The 26,059-nt window shown below is 38.4% G+C and overlaps 2 protein-coding genes across 2 annotated transcripts in view; both read left to right on the forward strand.

Moving 5' to 3' along the window:
* LOC107552433 (aquaporin-9-like) overlaps positions 1 to 18,403 on the forward strand; it is a 37,581-nt gene extending 19,178 nt beyond the window's left edge. Inside the window, exons 4-7 of the mRNA XM_016234315.1 lie at positions 867 to 1,004; positions 1,093 to 1,211; positions 3,183 to 3,400; positions 17,517 to 18,403. Of these exons, the coding sequence (XP_016089801.1) occupies positions 867 to 1,004; positions 1,093 to 1,211; positions 3,183 to 3,400; positions 17,517 to 17,721 (680 nt within the window). The 3' untranslated portion in view covers positions 17,722 to 18,403. The remainder of the gene's footprint in view (positions 1 to 866; positions 1,005 to 1,092; positions 1,212 to 3,182; positions 3,401 to 17,516) is intronic.
* A 1,994-nt stretch (positions 18,404 to 20,397) lies between these two features.
* LOC107552429 (hepatic triacylglycerol lipase-like) overlaps positions 20,398 to 26,059 on the forward strand; it is a 12,834-nt gene continuing 7,172 nt past the window's right edge. The window contains exons 1-7 of the mRNA XM_016234309.1: positions 20,398 to 20,510; positions 20,976 to 21,139; positions 21,485 to 21,664; positions 22,619 to 22,736; positions 23,036 to 23,269; positions 25,035 to 25,280; positions 25,345 to 25,459. Of these exons, the coding sequence (XP_016089795.1) occupies positions 20,432 to 20,510; positions 20,976 to 21,139; positions 21,485 to 21,664; positions 22,619 to 22,736; positions 23,036 to 23,269; positions 25,035 to 25,280; positions 25,345 to 25,459 (1,136 nt within the window). The 5' untranslated portion in view covers positions 20,398 to 20,431. The remainder of the gene's footprint in view (positions 20,511 to 20,975; positions 21,140 to 21,484; positions 21,665 to 22,618; positions 22,737 to 23,035; positions 23,270 to 25,034; positions 25,281 to 25,344; positions 25,460 to 26,059) is intronic.

A 26,059-nucleotide genomic window follows, 5' to 3' on the forward strand; every position in this document is an offset into this window, starting at 1 on the left:
AGCTGCATTTGACACATCAACTTACACAAAGGATAATAAAAGTGCACAGTTTGTGTACATATGATAAAGAACACGAAGACACACGTGTACCCAATGAAAAAGTAAAAATATCACAAGATGAAAGTCCAAATGTTGGTCACAACGTTAAAAAACAGGATCCTTGAAGTAGATCGCCATTCAGAACGACATTCTACTACTCATGTCTGACTGCCTACTGCATCAAAGGGGCTGGACTGTGTAGAAAAGGAGGGGCTGATTTTAATATTACAGAAAACGCCGTTTTTTACGCCGTCTTTGTCAAACGGAGCGCCGTAAATTACGGCGTATAATGGATGGCCAAACGGCGAAAATAACGGCGTTTGGGATTGCATCAATAAACGCCGACATTAACGGCGGTTCTGCTGTGAAAACGCCCTAATTTACGCCGTCTGTACTACAAACCGCCGTATTTTACGGCGTTTTTTCGTCTAAAACGTCGTAAAATACGGCGTTTTCTGCACACCAGGCGTTTGGTTAATGGCGAAATGTGACCCGTTTGGCGTTCCATACGCACATGTAGTGTGAGTGTGTGTGCACGTGTAGTGAGTGTGTGCGTAATAATTGAGTATGTCACATTTGAAGAAAAACTTTCTTGTCTGTATCTTGTGTGAACATATAACACACAACAGGCTACTGTAAGACTGGAAATGTGTTTTCTTGCCACTGAAATACATTTTGAAATATATTTGGTATATAAAGGGTGAAACTAAATATGTTTTCAATTTCAAAACTATATTTCATTGAGCTTCACTGTTTACAATGTATATTTAGCATATACTTCAAATATATTTCGCCTGGAGATGTCTGTCTGTTTGGCGTTTCCTCAGGCGGTCACCTGAACCCCGCTGTGTCTCTGGCCATGGTCATCCTGGGGAAGCTGAAGATCTGGAAGTTTCCCGTCTACGTGATGGCGCAGATGTTGGGCGCATTTGTCGGAGCGGCTGCAGTCTTTGGATTGTATTACGGTGAGTTTGAGGAATCCAGCGGTTTCCTGTGTTTGGGATCTGATTAATGCGTGTGTGTGTGTGTGTGTGTGTGTGCGTGTGTGTTCAGATGCCTTCATGGACTTCACCAGCGGGATCCTGTCGGTCACAGGAATTAACGCCACAGGACACATCTTCGCCTCGTACCCAGGCAGACACCTGACGGTCCTGGGCGGATTCGTGGATCAGGTCAGTCTGTCCGTAGCTACATCACTGAACTGAAAGCACACATTTAGTCTGTTTCACAGCCGCAGACTGAGGCCAGTGACCAGATGAGCGCTTGACTAATGCACATCGAGCGACTGAACGCTTCTACCCAGAAACACACCAATTCGGCTTGAACCCGTGACCTAATTCAGCTCCTTTTGTCCCAAATAAACACGTCATGCTTTGAATTACTTGACAAAAGAGTTAGGCCTATATTTTAAATGAATGCATTTGAATTACAGTTTTAACATAAACTCATAACTTAATGTGAAGCATATACAAATAAAAAAATTCTGAAATATTTAAATATATTTACTAAAAGTGTACAAAAATGGCCAAAAAATACATATTTGCTAATATATGTTTCAAAATATTGTTAAGGAAACATATCTTCTACCTGTATAATTTTGCCAATTTTTTTTCTACATTTTGGAAAATATATTTAAAAAATATAAATAGATATTTATTACAGCATTTAAAAATATATTTTGGCCTATATATTTCAGTCCAAGAAAATATGTCACATTTGAAGAAAATGATTTATTTGTTGTCTATAACGTGCGTACTGAAACAGGTCAGATTTCTGTAATAGTACTAACAAACTGAATGTGTTTTAAATACACAATAACTAGCTTTATATATTTATCATCAATAATCTCTTACATTTATCTAATGGAATATTGCTTGTTCCACAGCTAGCCATATTTTAACCATGTTTACACTTTTTAACTGAATAAATCCAATTTTTTCCCCCACAATGAACAGAATTATACTAAACACTGTAAATAAATGCAATTGCATGCAATGCAAAATTATTATACATTTAAATAAAATCAAATAGATATTCAAATAATTTACCAATAATATACCATGATTTGAGTGCAGAAATCTGATATGTTTCATTGACGTATGACTGACAAATATGAATCACATTAAAGGGGTCATGAACTGGCTTTTTTATTATTTTATACTGTTGTCTGAGGTGCACTTATGACATTCACGTGGTGTTTACATTCAAAAACATAAAAATCAATAAGTAATAAGCTATTTTCTATCCTGGTTTTGAGGCGGCTGGTTCTTAAAAAATACGCTGGTTTTTATGGGCGTGCCGCATTGAAGACTTGGAAGTAAACACCCACTGCTGTGATTGGATAACAGTTTTGCATAGTAAACTAACTTAATAGTTGGAGCCTTCTGTGACTTTGGTTAGACACGTACACATAATCAGGACATATCAAGCGATCTCTAACAAAGCAATAGTGACACACAGTACAAATATTTTTTACTCCAATAAGTGTGAAGTGTGAATTCCTGTCGGATTCAGTATAAATGGCACAGCATTGCTTTTTAATCTCAGTCTCTCTGCAAATCCAGCGTCGACCTGTGTCTTGTTTACAAAGGAATCTGCTGTGAAATGAAGCGAACAATCGCTCAATGTTTTTTACTCACGTGAGCTGAAACTTCAGTAAAAATAAAGTTCACCCGCGCACTCCTAATATTTGAATCCGAAGGAAGGTTATGCAGTGACTGTGTTCTTCCACAACCAGGCACTGCACAATCTGCGATCTTTAACAGCATGTTTATTGCTTGGCTGCTCGATCCGGTTTAGCGCCACTCTTGTTATTTCCCCACTGTGTCATGTGTGAATCAGTGGGCGCGGCTACATAATTCGGCGTTGATATTCTTCTGTGGAGGCAGAGCTTAACCTATCTATTACAGGCACATTCCAGGATCTGGCGTTCACTGGGCCTGCTCTCAATAAAAGCTTTTATTTCAGAAACAAGGACGTTTGCAGTTCTGAAACTTACAGGACATTATTTTAGTACGATGACCTCTTATATAGAAAAAGCTGAAGTAAAATTTGATTTCTCAATTCATGACCCCTTTAAGTTTGTTTGTTTATATTAGGGTAGTTCGGTGGCCACTCAATAAGCGATGTCCATCTGTCATCAGGTGGTGGGGACGGGAATGCTGGTCCTCTGTATTCTGGCGGTTGTGGACGGCAGGAACATGGGTGCTCCTCGAGGCGTGGAGCCGCTGGCTGTGGGTCTGATCCTGCTGGGCATCAGCGTCTCCATGGGGCTGAACTGCGGTTACCCTCTGAACCCCGCCAGAGACCTGGGTCCGCGCCTCTTCACCGCCGCCGCTGGGTGGGGCATGGAGGTGTTCAGGTGCGAGCGCATCAGATTTAGACCTGAGACGGAAGTGCATCACTGAGACTCCAGTGTCACTAAGTCTTGATTCTGCTCTAACAAGCACCATGTTTCACTGTAGTATTTGATCAGAACCAGGCGAGCGGTTTGAGTTCAGTGGTGAGTTTAGAAGTTTCAGTCACAGCATCAGTTAAGTTTGAGTTAATGAGCTCTGACAGTCTAATTAACGTGCTGCCCACACACGCACACACACTATTGATCAGTTCATTACATAATATCACATGCACTCATCAAGAGCTGTAAATGTGATGAACGTGCAGCTTCACATTATGATTGTTTGACTGCATAAGTGAGCTCATCACATAGACTTCCATCGTTTTTCGATCAGGTTAATGATATTATCCATTTCTGAACCCTAAACAAATGCTCACAGAAGCTGAATAAATCAGTAGTATAATTGTGAAACAACACATGATGTTGAAAGTACATTAATCATCAGTAATCATCAGCTGTTCTTCACCAGTTTTATTTTAGCCTCATTAATATAGTATTAATGCTTTGAATTTGTTTTATTTGTATATTATTTGTATATTATTTTCTATTTCAATTTTATTTTATTTTAATAATTTTGTTGTGATTTTTTAAATTTGTTTTAGTTTTTATTACATAGTTTTTATTAATTTATATTTCAGTTTTATTACCGTATCATTGATATACTATTGTTGTTTTTAATCATATTTTGAATTGGTTTTATTTTTATAATTTCCATTTTCATTTTATTTTGATTTAAAGTTTTAGTACTTTTGTTTTTTATTTGTTTTTTACAAAAAATGTTTTAAAAAATATTTTTATTTCAGTTTTAGTTATTTTAGTACATCAAGTTGTATTTACAGCTGTATTTACTCAGTGTAACTTATAACATCCAAGTGAAAGATAAAACACCAACATGTCAGAAAAACATGAGTTGGAAAAAGGATCACCCCGCTGCTAAAAATGACTTGTAAACACAATCAGGTGGAGCTGATCACCTTCTCAATGGCACACAAAGCCATTTGACTTTCGTTTGTGATCGGCTGTGCTCGGCTGTGCTCATTTTGATCAGCTCAGCATGAAAAGAGTTTTTACTGGAGCATTTTAGTCCTTGGTAGTGCAACTGAAGCAAACAATCAGCCGCAAGGAACTGCCAAAAGATCTCTGAGATAAAGTTGTGGACAGGCACAAGTCAGGAGATGGATACAAAAAAATAATTTCAAAGTCTTTATCAATGCCTAGAAGCCCAGTGAAGTCTATTATTAAGAAGTGGAAGGTATTTGGTACAATAAGGACCCTCCCTGGATCAGGACGTCGCTCCAAACTGATGAAAGAGCCGGATGAAACTGCTCAGAGAGGCGACTGAGAGGCAGACAGCCAGGCCTGGATTAAGAGCACATAGGGCCCTGGGGCTGTTTTAAACACAAGGACCCTCCTTCATAGTAGCCTATCTTGTGTTTTAAAAAAAATAAAATCTCCAACACAGAGATACAATGAGTGTGCACACTTCCAGGCTACAACACATTAGAAGAATAAATACATTAACATCAGATATATGAAGTCAAAGCAAACAGGTTTCCAGAAACAGCAACAACTTTTGAGCATAAATGGCTCCCTTAAGGAGTTTAGTTTAGAGCCAGAAAGAAGACCTGCTAATAATAAAACTATTTAGAGGAGGAGAATCACCAGGGCTGGACTTCAGCCCATCTGGCCCACACACTCCCCCAAAAATTTTCTGCTGGCATTAGGGCAATTGGAATAAGTAAATTATTTATTATTAATAAATAAAGGACGGAAACTAATAATAACTCATATTTTTAAATATACTTTAAATGCATTTAACAATATTAATATTCCACGATATCGCAGGCTCTTAATTATTAAATTCATAATTTTTGAATGATTAAATTCTCCTTTGTTGCCTTAATGAAAAGCTATTGTAATTCTTGAATCCAGAGTTAACTGTATAGTATTAGTAAACCTCTATAAAAGTGACTTGTTGCCTTTATTTTACCCAATATTTAATATAAGTAATCTATAATAAGTTTCGTGACATTAATAATAACTGTCCCCCCGATTGAGCATGGTTTCTCCCAAGGTTTTATCTCCATTCTGTCACTGATGGAGTTTTGGTTCCTTGCTGCTGTCGCCTCTGGCTCGCTTAGTTGGGGACACTTAATTTCCAGCGATATCGTTGACTTGATTGCAAATATACTATTTAAAGGGAACTGAGCTGGATGATGACATCCCTGAATTCAATGATGAACTGTCTTTAACTGAAAAATTTGTGTTTACTATTGTCATTTTGCATTGACACCCTATTCTCCTAATTAATGCTGTACAGTTGCTTTGACACAATCTGTATTGTTAAAAGCACTATATAAATAAAGGTGACTTGACTTTAATAATATATATCATTAATGCCATATTTCTTCAGTGTCAATAACTGCATGGTAAATAGGTGTGGTGCTTATTTACAGTTTTGCAGAGTTTACACTTCACCTCAATCTGGTTTCCACTAGCTTCACCACAGAGACTCTCCGGTTCACATACAGGCCTAACGTTACAGGTGTCGTGTGCCGAATTGAAGCGCTGGTTATTATCGCTTCAATAGAGCAGCGGAAGCGTCGAGCTACAGTCGTTGTCAGCTGGTCTCTCGGGCTGCGCGGTTTAATCAGGTAGTGTCGTTTCATCAGTGTTTGTTTCTCGTGCGCGTCAGAAATCGTACATGTTAATAGCCAGTTACACCAACACATCTACTGAAGCAACATTGATCATATTTCGAATAAGAAAAACAACTATGATGCAACCAAGGGCAAATTATGACAAACACAAATGATTAATTCACTGCTTCAAGCTATATGCAGTCTGTTTTACCTTACATCCCGATCGGAGTCGTTCGTTCTTTTGTCACATCATATCCCATAAGCTGAAGCTATGCAGAACTTGAAACAGAATTGATTCGTTCACCTCTGGAGTCCTCGGTTTGAGTAGTTCATTCTTCACGTGACCTCTTCCCGGCTCAGTATCTTACAACAAACACATTACATTAGTATATTATAACCTGTATGTTGTATGATGAACTAATTTCTGTATCCAATACTGCTGTCACATCACGTAACAAAAGAACGAATGTTCGTCATGTTGATTCTCCTCTTCAGGAAGTGCGAAGAAGTCATTTTCATGGTCTCTGCTTGAAGACTGCAGACTGCAGTGGCTCTTTCTGTGGTATCTCAACAGTGAGAACACAACACTGTGCTGCCAGAACCATCTTGATGTTGTCATTTCTTGTTTCATGCCTTTGAATTTTGGCAGGGTTACCGCAGCAAGCAAAGCTTCATCACTGTCAAGGATGGAGCTAAACCGTGTCTTGAGAACCTGCAAAGGAATATTAAATTACGAGATATTTAGATTAGATTTTAGATTTAGGATACACAGTTTATAAACTAAACTAGACATGCATTCATACCAGAATAATTAAATTTGTCAGGAAAAAAGTAAGTAGAATGAAACTGAATAACAGTTACATAAACATATTGATTGAATGCACTGCCACTATTGTATGAGAACTGAACTGAGCTGGAGGATGACATCACGGTTTTCTCCAGAGCTGCTTTACAGCAAAATTGAATTCGGTTTGCATCATTGAATCATTATTTTCCTGTTTGACACTGTAAAGCTGCTTTGAAACAATCTACAGGTGCATCTCAATAAATTAGAATGTCGTGGAAAAGTTCATTTATTTCAGTAATTCAACTCAAATTGTGAAACTCGTGTATTAAATAAATTCAATGCACACAGACTGAAGTAGTTTAAGTCTTTGGTTCTTTTAATTGTGATGATTTTGGCTCACATTTAACAAAAACCCACCAATTCACTATCTCAACAAATTACAATATTTCAACAAATTACAATACCAATAAAAAAACATTTTTAGTGAATTGTTGGCCTTCTGGAAAGTATGTTCATTTACTGTACATGTACTCAATACTTGGTAGGGGCTCCTTTTGCTTTAATTACTGCCTCAATTCGGCGTGGCATGGAGGTGATCAGTTTGTGGCACTGCTGAGGTGGTATGGAAGCCCAGGTTTCTTTGACAGTGGCCTTCAGCTCATCTGCATTTTTTGGTCTCTTGTTTCTCATTTGAGAAACTCTATGGGGTTCAGGTCTGGTGAGTTTGCTGGCCAGTCAAGCACACCAACACCATGGTCAATTAACCAACTTTTGGTGCTTTTGGCAGTGTGGGCAGGTGCCAAATCCTGCTGGAAAAGGAAATCAGCATCTTCAAAAAGCTGGTCAGCAGAAAGCAGCATGAAGTGCTCCAAAATTTCTTGGTAAACGGGTGCAGTGACGTTGGTTTTCAAAAAACACAATGGACCAACACCAGCAGATGACATTGCACCCCAAATCATCACAAACTGTGGAAACTTAGTGAAAGGTGTTAATCGATTAACTTTTGACCACAATGCTGAACACTTTCCAGTTGCACTTCTGTACACTGCTTTGCAATCTGCCTTCGCCGTCCAAAATATAACATTAAATTGATTTCGTTCATGCATATAAGGTTAAGGGTGTGGGATGCACACCAGTGATGTGGAGGGAGAACATAGCTTTCGCTGGTCTCAATGTCATCTTGTAAAACTTTTTGCAAGTCCATAAAGATGACCTCATTTTCATCATTCTCTGCTTCTTCATCATCAGCTTGAAACATTCTTTGACAAAGTTCGAGCCATTGTCAGTGACCGTGGCAGTTATCTTACCACAAAGAGCAAATGAGCTGTGAATTTGCTGTGATGGTATTGTATGTGTGTCTCCCACGAAATCGTCAGAGTAGCAGGATCGATCTAGTGTACAGTAACTCCCAAAAAAACTTTTATTCTGAGCAGTCCATAGATCTGCAGTGGTGGAAACATATTCCAGGTTGGCAAAAGTTTTCTTCAGTTCTGTCTCCATTTCCATATATGCTTTGTCCAATAAGCTTCTCAAGGTTTTGCGATCGGGCAGCACAGCCCCCGGCCTTTTCCCTGTCTTTCCCTGTCACAGAGATTTTGCTGATGACATTACGAAATGTAGGTGCCTCCACAGTGGACAGCGGCTGCATGTCCTCAACAATAAAAGCAGCAACCAGTTTGTTGAGTTCAGTCGAACTAATTGTTTTACCTGGTGGTGAACGTGAACTGAAATCAAGCTTTTGTTGTTTAACTTGAGGCGGGGTGCAGGTATCATTCGGCTCTCTCACTCTCTATCTCTCTCTCCCAACTCTGTAGTGTTGTGCTTTGCATGCAAATGTTTCATTTTAAAGGGGTCATATGATGCGATTTCAATTTTTCCTTTCTCTTTGGAGTGTTACAAACTCTTGGTGCATAAAGAAGATCTGTAAAGTTACAAAGACTAAAGTCTCAAATCCAAAGAGATATTCTTTATAAAAGTTAAGAGTCAGCCACGCCTACCTAAAACGGCTCATTCTAACACGCCCCCACACACCTACCTCACGATGTGGGAAGGTTTGCATAATGCCGCCCAAATGTTCACGCAAAGAAAGAAGGCGTAACTTTTATTCTCGCTGTAGTATTGTTGCCGCTGCCGCTGCCGCCATGTCGTGAAGATGCTGTGTGATTCGTTGTGAAAGCGAAACTACTTTGTTTGGTCTTCCAAAAGAGGACGATATCCGCTTCGTCATGCCTAGAGCTGCTCACCGTGCTGGTCGCTGAGGGAATACACCAACTTAGTGCTGTGGATCGCCGGATCGGCTTTCACCGTGGACGAAGCCCAGGGCCGTCACATGTACTTGCCGCTCCTTCGTTGGATCCGCCGGCCACGCCGTTCTCAACCCCTGCTCACCCTAGCCCAGCCTCAGCATCACGCTAGGCCGCTGTGTTTTTCGTTGTGAAAGCAAAACTACTTTGTTTGATCTTCCAAAAGAGGACACGACTACAAATCAGTGGTTAAGTTGTATTTACAACACTGTTCCAGAACAGTTTAACCCAAATATCCAGATGTGTGCAGCAAATTTTATGGAGGACTGTTTACTGATCCTGGGAGAGTAACGTTAGACTACAATGCCGGCAGTTCTGACTCACGTAAATACGTTTTCATTTAAAGGATTTGCCACTGATGATTCAAACGTGAGTTTTGGGCAGTAGAGTAGCACTTGTTGTTTCTCATTTCTCCAATCACAAATGCAGACAGGGTTTTATGTCTACGCGGCCAATGCAACGCAACGCAACGCGTAAAAAGACAGTATAAGTCATTATAATCATTAATTATGTCCCCACTGGATGCAACAAATGCCTAGTTTATAATGGGTTTTAATGTTTTTGTCTAGTCGCTCCGGCCGGACAGGGCATCATCACAATATGGTGAGGGGCGTAACATTTCCGTCTCACGCTTGAGGTATTCGGCCAATCACAACGCACTGGATAGCTGGCCAATCACAGCACACCTCGCTTTTTCAGACCGATGAGCTTTGTAAAAATCAATGCGTTTCAGAAAGGCATAGAGGAGAAACAAAAATGTGGAAAAATAATGTTTTTTTTAACTTTAAACCGCATAAACACATTTCATTACACCAAATACACAAAATAATGTTATTTTTAGCAGCATCATATGACCCCTTTAATTCAGTACTTAATTTTTTTATGCAAATTAATTAAATGGAAAGTAACTCGCATTACTTTTTAAAAAAAGTAACTTAAATATTAATGTGTACATTTATAAAGTAATGCCTTACTATACTCGTTACTCCAGAAAAGTAATATTATTACGTTACACACATGGCACACTGCACTTATTCCCAGTCACAAAAGTACATTATTTGCATGTGCTTTAAAGTCTTGCTGGTTAAACATTTAATTCACATGCTGTTTTTCTGAGCGTGTACACCTGAAGCGCGCACACTAAAAAGCCTGTCAAACAGCGCCTGATTACTGGACTGAGTTATCGTTCATGTCTGATTGTGCTAATACTGTCAAAAACACACAAGCTTTACATATAAACACAGTTGTTAAGTTTAAAGTGAAAGCAAACAGTTGAGAGAGAAACGGATGTGTGCCTGTATATTAGATGCGTGTCTTAAAGTGACAGCAGACTAATAGTACTAACATGCTGCCGCTTGTCAATAAAGGGACAGTTCACCCAAAAATTTAAATCCTGTCATTATTTACTCTCTCTTATGTTGTCCCAAACCCGTATTAATTTCGTTCTTGTGCTGAACACAAAAGAACATATTTTGAAGAATGTGGGTGACCAAACACCCGCTGGCCTCCATTGACTTTGATAGTATGAAAAAATACTATGGAAGTCACAGGGGACCCGCAAATGTTTGGTTCCCACATTCTTCAAAATATATTTTATGTTCAACAGAAGAAAGAAACTCATTGAGGTTTAAAACAGCTTGAGAGTGAGTAAATGATGACAGAATGTTCATTTTTGGGTGAACTATCCCTTTAATGTGAATAAAACAACAAAACAGAAAAATCACTCACTACTCTTGACTGAAGAGCTTTAATACAGTTGCTTTAATAAGAATCAATGCATAATTTATACAGTGGAGTGTATATAGTGTTTTATTTTATTGTTCATTAAATTTCTTGAATGCTACTGCTAAATACACCTACTGTACCTGAAAAATAAAGCACTGTTTTTTTTATTGATATATTATGTGTATTTGATAGGGGTGCTCCGATCAGGATTTTCCGATCTGGTCTCCGATCACAGAAAGCAGTATCTGCCGATACCGATCTTTTTAAAGCCTTCTTTTTATCATTTATAACTATTTATAGTGATACTCCAATCAGGATTTTTAGACATTTATTCAGGGCCTGAATTTCATTTTTGAAAATGGGGGGAATTCCCCTCTTATAGGTGTCTCTTGTGAGAGGAGAAGCAGCTTTCACACAGGAGTCCGCTACTGATCCGTGGCTGTTTACCACAAACACAACATTTATCCATTAGTTTGATTTCAAATCCAAACATTGTCACTGAAAATACTTTTTCAGCATTGCAATTCTTTTTTTACACAGTACAGTAATACAATCTTTCACAGACATGTTTAAACAATAAATATAAGCAACACATTATTCAATGCTTTTTCATTTTGCATTTACTTCTAGATTTATATAAGTCGCTCAAGCAAGTGGCAAAACATTTAAACTACTTTTCTTACGTTATCACAAACTTAGCATTGACAGAAATAGTCAGCTCTACTGCCTTTACTTTTGCATTGAAATCTTTATTACAAGCAATCCTGTGGTTCATAAAGAACTTTGTTTTCCTACCTCCACGAGTGCCATCTATTATTGCCTTGTTTATCTAACCTCTTTCCCTTTAAACCTAGCCAAAAAGCCATATGTGTTGACTGTGAAACACAATAGACTTTAATAATATGCATTTATGGTGTAATTACTACATTTTCGTGTCAATCCATGTTCATATTTACTGCAAATGATGCGCCGTTACTTTAATTCAGGCTTGGGGCACAGCAAAAATAGACTTGGTGCGGAAACCATTTCTGCACTGCTGCAGACGCACCGCTCCTGAACACACTGCCGGACCGCAACCGTGTGCGGTGAACGCTTTAATCCGTTAACATGAGCGCGGAAAAAATACACACCACGTAGGCCTATGCACTGCAAATGGAGTAATGTGAACTTGGCATTATGTGTGTGTGCTGCGAGTGTGCATGAGCGCACGGTCTACAGGAGAGCGCCCGAGCGCTGAATGATTAAACACTGGCAAAAATTAAAAAGTAATGCAATTTATAAACTTTAGTGACGATGTAACACTGCCTCAACTGTGCAAGTGACGATTACTGTCATCATCCCAACGTGATTATCGGCCGATAGTGATTGGTAGCCGATCAATCGGAGCACCCCTAGTATTTGTAATGTGTATCTTTGTTCATATTTTTTAATAACATAAAATAATGATAAAGATTTTTATCTTCACCCACTTTGGCCAACATATCTGCCATTCTTTTTTTATTTTATATTGTGTTACTTTGTAAGGCTTTGTTTTTTAAATAGTAATATAATTAGTTTGGCTGTACTGCTCAGACAAGTTGCAAAATAGTAAAACCAACAAAAGAATCGTGATAAAATCATGATTTTCCTGAAAAAATCATTTGTGTGATATTTTTTCCATGTCGCCCACCCCTAATATATATATATATATATATATATATATATATATTATAACGGTACCGCTGAGCACTCAAATTACAAATAAATTCATAACTGACTATTTTTGGTTTAACCAGACCCAGAACCACACAAACTATGAGGCTAAACACAGAAATAGTTTCAAGTGTTTATTTAAGAAGTGTCACACAAAAACCCATCATAAAGACACAAAAAGTAAGCACATAAAGTCAGTTATATGTATGTTTTCCTTTGCTATCTGAATGAGTAAAGAATTACTAAATAAAAGAGCTTATCTGTTCATTGTCCATTAAGTATTGCTTTATCCTTGGAGTTCATTGTCCATTGGTGAAGATGAAGATGATGAGTTGTTAAATAAGAGATGAGCAAACAAACCAGAAGTTTCCTTTCCAGAATGAGCTCCAAAATTAGCTTTGCTTGAAGATTCCCAGTGTCTATAGTAGGGTCCGTTGCAATTACTTTATCCTTGTAGCACTCTAACAATCATCTATCAGTTGATTCAAGTTATCCAACGATGATATTGGCATGAGTCACCGAAATCCAACTGATGAGCAGTGTAGCACAAGCAATGGAGAATGTCTCAGAAAAGTAGGTATTAGGATGATCATTATTGTAGAAGAGAGTAAGGAGGAGTCTTTCTGGTTGAGTTTAAAACAATAGTTTCCCAACCTGCACTCTACACATGAGGTTAGCACCAGAGGAAGTCATGATTCTCTCCAACCAAGAGTTCCCCTGACTTTAATCCCAGAGGAGCAGTACTCTAGAGCAGGGAAGTGGGCAGTTACTATACTGTATATGTATATACATTTTTTTTACTTCAAGTGACAAAGTTTTTCTTTTCTATGGTTTTAGTTTTAGTTATGATAATAACCCTGGTCTTCACAGCGGGTTCATCAAATGAATGAACCTCCTTGCACAATCATATTTGATTGATTCAGTGATATATTCATTGATGTATTGTGATGATTGTGTGGTAAATATGATGATTTTAGTGATATTGTAATGGTTTGTCGATGAATCAGTGATATGATGATTTGGTGAAATACAGTATTAGGATTATTTGGTGATGTATTATAATGATTCAGTGTTATGATAATTTGGTGATATATTGTGATTCGGTTATATGATTTGGTGATTATAATGATTCAGTATTAAATTTATCATGACTTGGTGATATTATAATGATTCTGTAATGAATTTCAGTTATATGATTTGGTGATATAATGATTCGGCATTATATTATGATGATTTGGTGATATAATGATTTGGTGATATGATGATTCTGTTATATATCTCAGTTGTATGACTTGGTGATGTATTGTGATGATTTGGTGATATATTATGAAGATTCAATGATATATTATGATGATTTGGAGATATATGATGATTTGGTGATATAATGATTCAGTGTTATATTATGATGATTCTGAGATATGATGGTTCAGTGATATATTTTGATTTGGTGATATATTATAATGATTCGGTGTTTTATTATGATGATTCTGTGATATATTATGACTTGGTGATATATTGTGACGATTCTGTGATATATTGTAACGTTTCTGCGATATCTTGTGATGATTTGGTGATATATTGTGATGATTTTTAGTGATATATTGTGATGGTTTGGTGATATATTGTGATGATTCGGTTATGTATTGTGACGATTCTGTGATATATGATGATGATTCAGTGATATATTATGATGATTTGGAGATAAATTATGATTATTTGGGGATATATTATGATGATTTGGTGATATAATGATTCAGTGTTATATTATGATGATTCTGAGATATATTTCAATGGTTCAGTGATAAATTATAATTTGGTGATATATTATAATTATTCTATGTTTTATTATGATTATTCTGTGATATATTGTAATGGTTCAGTGATATTTTATGATACTTTGGTGATATAATAATTTGGTTATATAATATGATGATTTGGTAATATATTGTGACGATTCAGTGATATATTGTGATGATTTTAAGTTAAATATTGTGATGGTTTGGTGATATTTGGTGAAATATTGTGACGATTCTGTGATGTATTGTGATGATTCTGTGATAAATTGTGATGATTTGGTGATATATCGTGATGGTTTGGTGATTGTGATGACTTGGTGATATATTGCGATTTGGTTATATATTATGAGGATTTGGAGGTATATTGTGATGATTTTTGGATATATTATGATGATTTGGAGATATAATGATTCAGTGTTATAATTTGATGATTCTAAGATATATTTTAATGGTTCAGTGATAATTCATGGTTTGGTGATATATTATGATGATTCTGTAATATATTGTAATGGTTTAGTGATAATTTGGTGATATATTATGATGTTTGGCTATATATTGTCAAGTCAAGTCTAGGCTGCTTTATTGTCAATTCTTCCACATGTACAGCACATACATACAGATAATTGAAATTGTGTTACTCTCAGACCCTTGGTGCACACAGATAACACTAACAGTAGAACATAAATACAGATGGATACAGATTAAATATAAAATACAACTATACAAATAAGGTAAAATGTAAAAAAATATATAAAGCAGCACATGGCAGATAGAGTGCAAACCAGTGAAGTAAACAACAGTGCAGATATAATGATTTGTAGTGCAAAAGAGCTTATTCAGACTGATTAAAGTGACAGTGTGTGTGTGTATTTGGGACGGGGGAGTGGGAGAGTCCATCAGAGGGTCAGAGTTCAGTGGTGCGTGGGGCAAAAGAGGGGAGGGGAGGCAAGGTCGGGAGGGAGTTCTGCTTCCTGACAGCCTGATGGATGAAGCTATCCTTCAGTCTGCTGGTCCTGGCCTGGAGACTCCGCAGTCTCCTCCCTGATGGCAGCAGACTGAAGAAGCTGTGTGTCGGGTGGGTGGGATCACCTGCAATGCAGAGGGCTTTGCGGGTGAGACGGGTGTTGTAAATATCCTGGAGGGAGGGGAGAGAGGCACCAACAATCTTCTCAGCTGCTCTCACTATGCGTTGAAGTGTCTTGCGGCAGGACGCGTTGCAGGCACCATACCACACAGTGATGCAGCTCGTCAGAATGCTCTCGATGGTGCCTCTGTAGAAGGTGCACATGATGGGGGCCGGGGCTCTGGCTCTTCTTAGTTTGTGGAGGAAGTAGAGACGCTGCTGTGCTTTCTTGGCCAGTGCTGTGGTGTTGTCAGTCCAGGAGAGATCCTCTGTGATGTGTACCCCCAGGAACTTGGTACTGCTCACCCTCTCCACAGTCACACCATTGACGGTCAGAGGAGCATGCTGAGTGCGCACTCTCCTGAAGTCAACAACAATTTTCTTCGTCTTCTCCACATTCAGAGAGAGATTGTTGTCACTGCACCACCCGGCCAGGCGGCTCACCTCGCTCCTGTAGTTTGTCTCATCTCTGTTGCTAATGAGACCCACTACAGTCGTGCCAATTGTGACGATTCACTGACATATTATAATGATTTGGTGATATATTGTGACGATTCATTGATATATTGTGACAATTCAGTGATATATTGTGATGGTTTGGTGATATATTGTGACGATTCATTGATATATTGTGACAATTCAGTGATATATTGTGGTGACTTGGTGATATATTTTGACGATTTGGTTATACTGTATATTGTGATGATTCTGTGATCTACTATGATGATTTTAGTGATGTATTGTGATGGTTTGGCAATGATTCAGTGATATGATGATTTGGTAAAATATGATGATTCGGTGATGTATTATAATGATTCTGTGTTATGATAATTTGGTGATAAATTATGATGATCCAGTCGTGGCCTAATGGTTAGAGAGTCGGACTTGTAACTCAAAGGTTCAAGTCTCAGGTCCGGCAGGGATTGTAGATGGGTGGAGTGAATAACCAGTGCTCTCTTCCACCCTCAATACCACGACTGAAGTGAGACCCTTGAGCAAGAACCTGACCCCCAACTGCTCCCCGGGCGCTGCAGCAATATGGCTGCCCAGTGCTCCGGGTGTGTGTTCACGGTGTGAACCGTTCACTACTGTGTGTGCGCACTTGGATGGGTTAAATGCAGAGCACAAATTCTGAGTACGGGTCACTGTACTTGGCCACACGTCACTTCACTTTCACTTATATAATTTAAAGGGGTCTTGAACTGAGAAATCAAAATACCCATATATATATATATATATATATATAAAAGAGGTAATTGTACTATAAAAACATCCTGTAAGTTTCAAAACTCAAAACTTTCTCATTAGTCTAAACCAGCTTATATTGAAGCCAAATTTGTCGAAACGACAGGTTGTGTAATGTGTAGCTCTGTGATGTAATAGTGTGGATAAACCTCCACAGAAGATCATCAATGCCTGCTTCTAAATCACTACCCGTTTGGCCCCGCTCACCGATTCTACAGCACTGCCTGTTTAGCTCCGCCCACAGATTTCTACAGCACTGCCTGTTTAGCCTCACCCACCGATTCACGCATGTAGTGTAAATAATGAGAGGCAAACGCAGGTTTACACAGAAGCCGAATGATAAAGATGCTCCGAAGACAAAAAGACGCTGTTCAGTGCCGAGCTGTGGAAAAGGTTTTTGCATCGCCTTCCTTCTGATCCCAACATTAGGAAAGACTGGATGAACTTTATTTTTACTTATGTTCCATACCACATCAGTAAGAACTTGGTCCTTTGTTCAATTCATTTTACTGCAGATTCATTTACAGACAAGGCACAATTTGACGCAGGATTTTCAGAAAGATTGAAACTAAAAGTGTTATGTTATGATAATTCAGTGATATATTGTGATGCTTCTGTGCTATGATGATTTTAGTGATATTGTGATGGTTTGGTGATATAGTATGATGATTCAGTGATATATTATAATGATTCGGTGTTATATTATGATAATTATGTGATCTATTATGGTAATTTGGTGATATATTGCTGTGTGTGTGTGCGTGCAGCACTGCAGATTACTGGTGGTGGATCCCTGTTGCCGGGCCGTTGGTAGGGGGCGTCGCCGGTGCTGTGATCTACTTCCTGTTGATTGAGCTTCATCACTCCAACCACAACGACAAATCTCACAAAGAACCTGAGGAAGAGGAGGATGAGGAGGAAGATGAGGACAGCAGCCTAAAGGACAAATACGAGATGATCAACATGAGCTAGAAACCCAAGACCAGTAGAATTCCTGTTGTGACCAAGTAAAGCCGGTAAACTCATTTTCATACACCGTTTACAGGAGTAAACTCATCAGTGACATCAGCGACCTTCATCCACCTCATTTAGACACTTCACAACTCAAATAATTAACGTATTTCAACTGATTGATTCATGTAAGTGCTTTAACTAAATACACACTTCACGTCTGTCCCATAATCTTCCACTGCACATAACATCTGACTGTATTTTGCTGATGGGTTAATATTATACTGGATCCAGAACAATCGATTCAATGGCTGTTTATACCTTTAAAGTAATGGAAACGCATCAGGAATCCTGTCCAGATTAAAGCACACTGCCTGACGACATTGATCATGAAGCCACCTGACAAACATGCTTGACTGAGCACAACGTCACATCACACACGTGAATCTAATGGTTCATGGCAGAGATTAGCGTTTGTCACGAAGAGCTGCAAAAGATTTTCCCCTAGATCACCATTGTTGAGTTTTCATGTTAAATTAAAGTTTTATTTCACCTTGTTATCATTCATATATTGTCTATGATATTTATGTTTCTATTTTTGTTCATGTGTTTGTAGATCAGGCTTCTGTTATTGACTTTTTGTTTTTAAATTTCTTTTGTAAAAAGTAGATCTTTTGTAATGAAATACTTCAACTTCAACTGTATATTTGTGTTTTTTGCTGAAATAAACTGAACTTTTGCTGAACTTTTACGGCAGAGTTGTCTTGCTTATAAACACGCATCAGATGTTTGCATGGGGAGATTCTGTTCATGTCTGGACAAATTTGCTGCTGTCTACTGAGGGTGAATGACAGATGAAGACATCCATCAACTCTGAATGAACAAATGTCATGTTACCATTATTACAGGTTATTATATGGCTTTTTCATTTAGTTTTAGTTTTGTATGTCTGTTTAATTATTGTCTAGCTTTTTTAATGATGAATTATTTTACCAAGTGTGTTTGTTAGTTTTGGTTTTTATTTTAGTCTTTTATTTTCATTTCTATATCATTTAACATGCATTAAAGACATGACACAGGACTTTGTGTAATGTTATTTAACTTTCCCTGTTCAGTTCAGATTACACAGGTCTACATGGTGTACAGCTAGTTTGACATTTAACATGGTAAAAACAACAACCAAGAAGGACCAATGATATTTCACTGGCAGTTTGTGCCTCTTTATGCCACCCATCTGAGAATGCCACTGCCTGTGGTTTTAAAACTGAAAATATATATTTATAATTTTTAAACTTTGTTTTAAAGCAGTGCATGATAGTTAGGTTTAGTGTTACTTTTAGTAAAAAAATTATTTTAATTCATTTTAATTTGTCAAGGAATAGAATTTCTTGCTCCGTGTCAAATTACTTCAGTAAGTGTGATAAAGTTGAACGTTGCTTTCACTTTCAACTTACTGGAAGTGTGTTGAGACAAGCGCTGGCTTGATCTCAGGCGACAGTTATTATCTATTTCCAGTAAAACAATGAATCCGCATTAACAGAAGCTCATTCAGACCCTGATCAGAGTGAAATGAGCTCTCGGCACTTCCTCTCACATTGGAGACTTTATTCTTCTGAAGGAGATCTCATGCAGAAGGAGCATTTGCTCATCTAACGGAGATCAATCAAAACTTCTGGGCCCATATTCACAAAACATCTTAAGGCTAAAAGTAGCTCGTAACTCTCCAATTTAGGAGAAAATCTTAAAAATAATTAGGACTCCTAAATGTTTGATCTAAAAGTATTTCAGAAAGCATTTTAGCACTAAAACTAGCTCCTAAATCTGTGAAAGGTTAGGAGCAGTGAAGAGGACTCCTAAGTCACTAAGACCAAGCCACAAACTATCCTAAAATGGCTGTTGCAGTCTGCCTGGGAATGTAAACATTTTAGAAATATTTGATTATAATGAGCTTTTATAAAGGCATCACCTTTGGTTTTGAAGGTTATCCCAACTCCAAATTTTCCTTTGATTATGTCTTTCTTTTCATTAACCAGTTGGGCAAGAAGTAACAGCTGTGCTCGTGTCCAGTTTGGTTTTCTTATATGTTTGCATGTCTTACTATCAGTCATGATTATTCTACTCTGTTTATTAAAAGGCTGTTTAAATGCATATTCACTAATTATGAGAAGCATACATGTAAGAGGCTGACAATTAGCTGAACACATACTTGTTTAATTAGTGACACTTAGCCTGCATTTTAAAATCTTTATTTGAACGTTTCTTTACTAAAATATTTCTATGAATAAATCTCTGACAGAGACTATATCAGCCAATCACTGTGGGCATAGTTAGTAAGCATGCTGACATCATCCATAGCAACAAGGTCAACCCCGCTCCCTTACTCTGAGCTTAAGACTTCTCTCTATTCCTTAGTAAAAGTTTGTCTCAGCAGCTTTGTGAATAGGTTTTAAGAGAAAACTCTTTGCTAAACTTTTACTGCTATTTAGGAGAACTCTTAGTGGAAAGATGAAATGTTTTGTGAATACGGACCCTGAACGTTTAGTGGCAGGTTTTGTCTTTCCCACTTTACTTTCCCTCTTCGAATGGTGCCAGAACCAGCAGCCAATCAGAGCAGAGAGTCACTCAGGCTCCGCCCCGTCTCTCTCTCGCTCCAGCAGCTCTTCAGTCAGACTCTTTTCCTCGAGCAGCAGAGCAGACGTGGATCCACCGGAGAAACCCCTGAACCCTTCAGATGATCATGAGAGTCCTGAGCGCTTTGCTCCTCATCAGTGCTGTTGCAGCGCCTGTGAGAGGAGATGCAAACTTCACAGGTAAGAACATGTTCCCTGAACCACCGACCGGCTGAAAGCATATGCTGGAGCTCTTATTTTAGACTTACATGGCAAACTTCACAGTACAGATGCATCTCAATAAATTAAAATGTCGTGGAAAAGTTCATTTATTTCATTAATTCAACTCAAATTGTGAAACTCGTGTATTAAATAAATTCAATGCACACAGACTGAAGTAGTTTTAAGTCTTTGGTTCTTTTAATTGTGATGATTTTGGCTCACATTTAACAAAAACCCACCAATTCACTCTCAACAAATTAGAATATGGTGACATGCCAATCAGCTAATCCAACTCAAAACACCTGCAAAGGTTTCCTGAGCCTTCAAAACATGTTCTCAGAGAAGCTCTTTGGAAGTTTGCCACAGAAAGTCCTGAAAGCCACAGGACAGCGTGATGGGATGGGGTTTCATGCTCTGAAATTACACATCTGGGTTTAATTTTAGCAGAGACTCCAGTAAAGACTGTGCTGAAGTCCAGCTTCCATCTGTATTACGAGGGGAGCGTGTTTGAGGAGACCTGCGCCGTGGTCCCATTCAGGTCCGAAACCCTCCACAGATGTGCCTACAACCGAAGTGACCCGCTGGTGCTGATTATACATGGCTGGACGGTGAGAGAAACCCTGATCAACACAACACAGAAGATCAGAGCTCAGTCAGACCACACCTAGCCTCCTACAGAAACCACTTTCTATCAGATCTGATGATGTAGAACAATAGAGAGCTTTACACAACACAGCCATGTAAGGCTTCTCAGGAGATTTGGAGTTGAAAAATCCCTCTATCAGGCAGCGGTCTTATCTGTGTTCACTGGCTGTTAGACGCTGCGTATCGCTGCTTTACGACTCAGTTCATGTGTCAACAAACATGTAGAGCAGATAGGAATTTCCTTGAGACGGAGGAAACGAGCAAAGAGTTTGTGTGTGAATGACATCAGCTCTCCCTGCTGCTCTCAGATGAATGGACTCATGGAGCCCTGGATCTTCAGTCTGGCTTCTGCGCTGAAGGTCCGGCTGGGGCGGGTCAACGTGCTCATCAGCGACTGGAGGAAGCTGGCACTTCAGCCGTATCCAATCGCAGCCAAGAACAGCAGACAGGTGGGGAGGGACGTGGCCAGGCTGCTCAAATGGCTGGAGGTAATGAAGATCTTCAGCGGAAACATTTGCTGAACCAAACCCACTGCGTCTAAAAACCGATACATTATTTAAGGGTTCTCCGAAGCGGAAATTCTCAGAGATTGGGTAAACTTGCATACTGGTGAACGCAAACTACAACAAATATAGTTTTTGTGTTCCCATTTGCTCCAATAGCAAAAGTAGAGAAATCCAAAATGGCAATTCTATGATTTGGAAAAAATATGGAGAGATTGATTAACCCGGCTAACATTAATAAGCTCTGAGAATGGTTTGTTAATGTTTCCATTAAGTTATGAAAACATTATTTCTGAACTTCCAAAATGTCGATATTTAAATGTTTGAAAAACTTTTTTTTGTTTGGATATACGAGCGGTAAGGAAACATTCTGTTTGATCATTTTGCAAACATTACAGGAATGTTACTTTTGAATGTTCTCTGAAACAAACAGTAACATTTTAAAAAATGATAGATAAACATCCAACCGAAACATTTCAGAAAAAAAAGATGAAAGATGTATAATAATGTTTTTGCGCTAATATTTTGAGAACATTTTTAAAGACCAGATAACTTTGAACAAACGTTCTATTAATGTTACTGGAAGAATGTTAGTTCATAAGCTTGAGAGAACCTTTGCCAGAACGTTATGAGAACGTTGGGAAGCTGGTCAGAAGAGAGAAAGATGTGACATTTATCGTCACTCCCTCATCTGTTAGAAACACTCACGCAGCAGTTTACTAGTTTCATGTGATTTAATGTCAAAGATAATAATCATAATATAACAGTGCAGTGTTTAAAATGTGTACATTAATTCAAATATGAAAAACTTCACTAGATTTAGCATGTCGACAACTGTGGAAATCATCTTCACAGCTTGTTAAAAGGGTCTGTACTGTATGTGCATCAGTGTCTAAGTGTGAACTGTTTGAGTCCAGACAGCACTTTCTCTCTTGACAGGAAGTGGCGCAGCTCTCCATGGATGATATCCATCTGATTGGCTACAGTCTGGGAGCGCATGTGGCCGGATTCGCAGGAAGTCATTTCAGAGGACTGAGGAAAGTGGGCCGCATTACTGGTAAGATGCAGCCAAACACATGATCAAACAGCATTTATCAGAGCTTGAGTTTCCCATTCATCTTGACGACTGTCACTCCGTCTCAGAGCACTGATCATTTTATAACGGCTGACATCACTGGAATGAAGAAGTGAAGATCCTGACATGATTCAGTCTGAAACTTTCTTCAGAGGAACTGTGGTCTCTAGAAAGATGCCCGCATTCTCCACCAGCGTCTGATGAGCAGAGTCTTGATGAAAACACACATGCTGTTCCAGCCAGTGAAAGACCAATGACAGTGTGCTGTGTGTGTGACGCAGGTCTGGATCCGGCCGGGCCGCACTTCGAAGGTCAGCCGGCATTTGACAGACTGTCTCCGGACGACGCTCAGTTTGTGGACGCCATCCACACCTTCACCGGCTCCAGCATCATGCCGGGAGTGGGAATAAAGCAGAGCGTCGCTCACGTGGACTTCTACCCCAACGGAGGCTCCTTTCAGCCCGGCTGCAAGATGCTCGACATTTACAGCAACGTCTTCCAGTACGGCCTGCAAGGTACGACTGAACCCGACGCACAGATCCGTGGGCAAAAATATAGAATCATTTGACATGATTAATTTGCATTTATTGAGATGATGAATTGAACAGACCATTCAAACTGGACGTGTTCTTGTGTTTTTGATTAATTACACGAAACATGTAGATGTCTCAGGATGTGTTTTTAAAAGATGAATCAGAATCAAAAACAGCTGAATCAGGAATTTGTCTAGGTAACAGAAGCTTATAGTGCAGAGCAGGCTTATTACATTATATATTAACTGATTCTGAAACTAAATATAAACTATATATAATAAAATATAAATTATTATATATTAACTAAAACTTAAACTATATATATATATATAAAAAACATTTTCATTACTTGAAATGAAGTAAATATTAATTGAAATAAAATAAAATTAACTTAAATTTATTTTAAGCTAGTTTCTAAGGCAACATCATTTTCATCTAGTTTAACTTGATGTACTAAAATAACTAAAACTAAAATTAAAATTAAAATGCAAAAAAAAACTACATAGACATTCTTAGTTTTTGTTGTTTTTAATCTAATACAAATGACAAAAAACAACAAAATTACTAAACTGTAACTGAAATTAACATGAAAGTGTATCATATATAAAGTAATACATAAAACATGTATAAAAATATCACTGCAAAAAAAGTTTTCGGTTACACTTTACTTGAAGGGGTGTGCATAAGACTGACATGACACCTTCATAATCATGACATGACACCTACATAATCAAGACATGACACATGTCATGGATATGAAGGTTTTTTATGCATGTTTATGACAACTGTCATTAAGTGTCATTCGCTCAGTTATGTAATTTTTAATGCAAAGATGACATTGTTTGAGATGTCTTTGTTATGGGCTATGGTTAGTAGTAAGGGTAGGGGTAGGGTTAGGTCAAATAATGTCATATTTGCATTAAAAATTACATAACTGAGCGAATGACACTTAATGACAGTTGTCATAAACATGCATAAAACCTCCTTCATATTCATGACATGTGTCATGTCATGATTATGAAGGTGTCATGTCAGTCTTATGCACACCCCTTCAAATAAAGTGTTACCAAGTTTTCTTCCTCAGTATTTTTGTTTTTTCCCAGTACAAATATCTAAATATTCTTGAATCAAGATACATTTGCTTGATGAGCAAAATGATGTACAATATTAAGCAGTGCTTTAAAGAAAAATTAGTTTTTGCTTAAAACAAGGGAAAATATGTGCCAATGGGCTAATAAAAATAACTTTAATTCAAAGGGAAAAAATATTATTTTTCTTGCTCCACTAGCAAATATTTTTTTCTCAATTTAAGTAAAAACATAAGTAAATATTAAAATATTTTTCAGAAAACAAAACTCAATGTGTTAACTCATTTTGCTATCCAAGCAAATATATCTTGATTCAAGAATATTTAGATATTTGTACTGGAAAACAAGTTTAATAAATATGTCTCAATTTGCATTTCACAGTGGTTCTGTTGCACATGAGATGATGCGTTATGAGAGACTGATGAGGCTGTCGGTGCTTTAATTTTTTTAAATGGCACGCACTCTCACAAAAACATGGCACTTATGTGAAACCGCAAACTCAACCCAAATGCATCTGTCTAGTGCATATTTACATAAACCCAGGAATTAAAAATAGGACAGACAGAGTACAAGAGCCATCATACTAAATACAGCAGTGCTTCACCTGCTATTTCACAGCGCAGTGAACACAGTCATTTACACACAGATGCTCGTTATAGGTGTTCCCAAGACCATTAAATGCGCCCATGAGCGCGCCGTCAAACTCTTCACAGACTCCCTCATCAATGCCAGCCAGCCCATAATAGGCTTCCGTTGCCGTGATGACAGCACCTTCAACAAAGGCCTGTGTCTGGACTGCAAACAGATGCGCTGCAACATGCTGGGCTTCGACGTGCGGCGCGAACGCGCGGGGAGGAGCGCTAAAGGCCTGTACCTCAGGACCGGCCCGCAGGCGCCCTATAGAGGTCAGTGTGTGTGAACAAGTCTCTTCTCTTCTCTTTATATAGCACCTCCTCACTCTCTCCTCAGTCTTTCACTACCAGATCAAAGTCCTGCTGAAGAACCTGATCGAGCCTGTCGAGGCCTCGCTGTCCGTCTCACTCAACGGGACCGGAGGAGAGAGCCCACAACTACCCATAATCCTGTGAGTCCCAGCAAACACAGCCGCAGGTTACTGCTCATTCACCTAGAAAACCCTTACAGCTAAAAATAAATCATCTATCAAGTCAAGTCACCTTTATTTATATAGCGCTTTTAACAATACAGATTGTGTCAAAGCAACTGAACAGCATTAATTAGGAAAATAATAATGCAAAATGACAATAGTAAACACTAATTTTTCAGTTAAAGACAGTTCATCATTGAATTAAGTTATGTCATCATCCAGCTCAGTTCAGTTTAAATAGCATCTTTGCAATCATTTGCAATCAAGTCAACGATATCGCTGGAAATGAAGTGTCCCCAACTAAGCAAGCCAGAGGCAACAGCGGGAAGGAACCAAAACTCCATCGGTGACAGAATGGAGAAAAAACCTTGGGAGAAACCAGGCTCAGTCGGGGGGCCAGTTCTCCTCTGGCCAGACGAAACCAGCAGTTCAATTTCAGGCTGCAAAGTCACATTGTGCAGAGGACTCATCTGGTTCCTGTGGTCTTGTCCCGATGGTCGTCTGAGACAAGGTCTTTACTGGGGATCTGTCTTTGGGGCTCATCTAGTTGTCCTGGTCTCCGCTGTCTTTCAGGGCTGT

This window comes from Sinocyclocheilus grahami, unplaced genomic scaffold, assembly GCF_001515645.1.
Source record: "Sinocyclocheilus grahami isolate Dianchi unplaced genomic scaffold, SAMN03320097.WGS_v1.1 scaffold450.1, whole genome shotgun sequence".
Taxonomy (NCBI): Eukaryota; Metazoa; Chordata; class Actinopteri; order Cypriniformes; family Cyprinidae; genus Sinocyclocheilus; species Sinocyclocheilus grahami.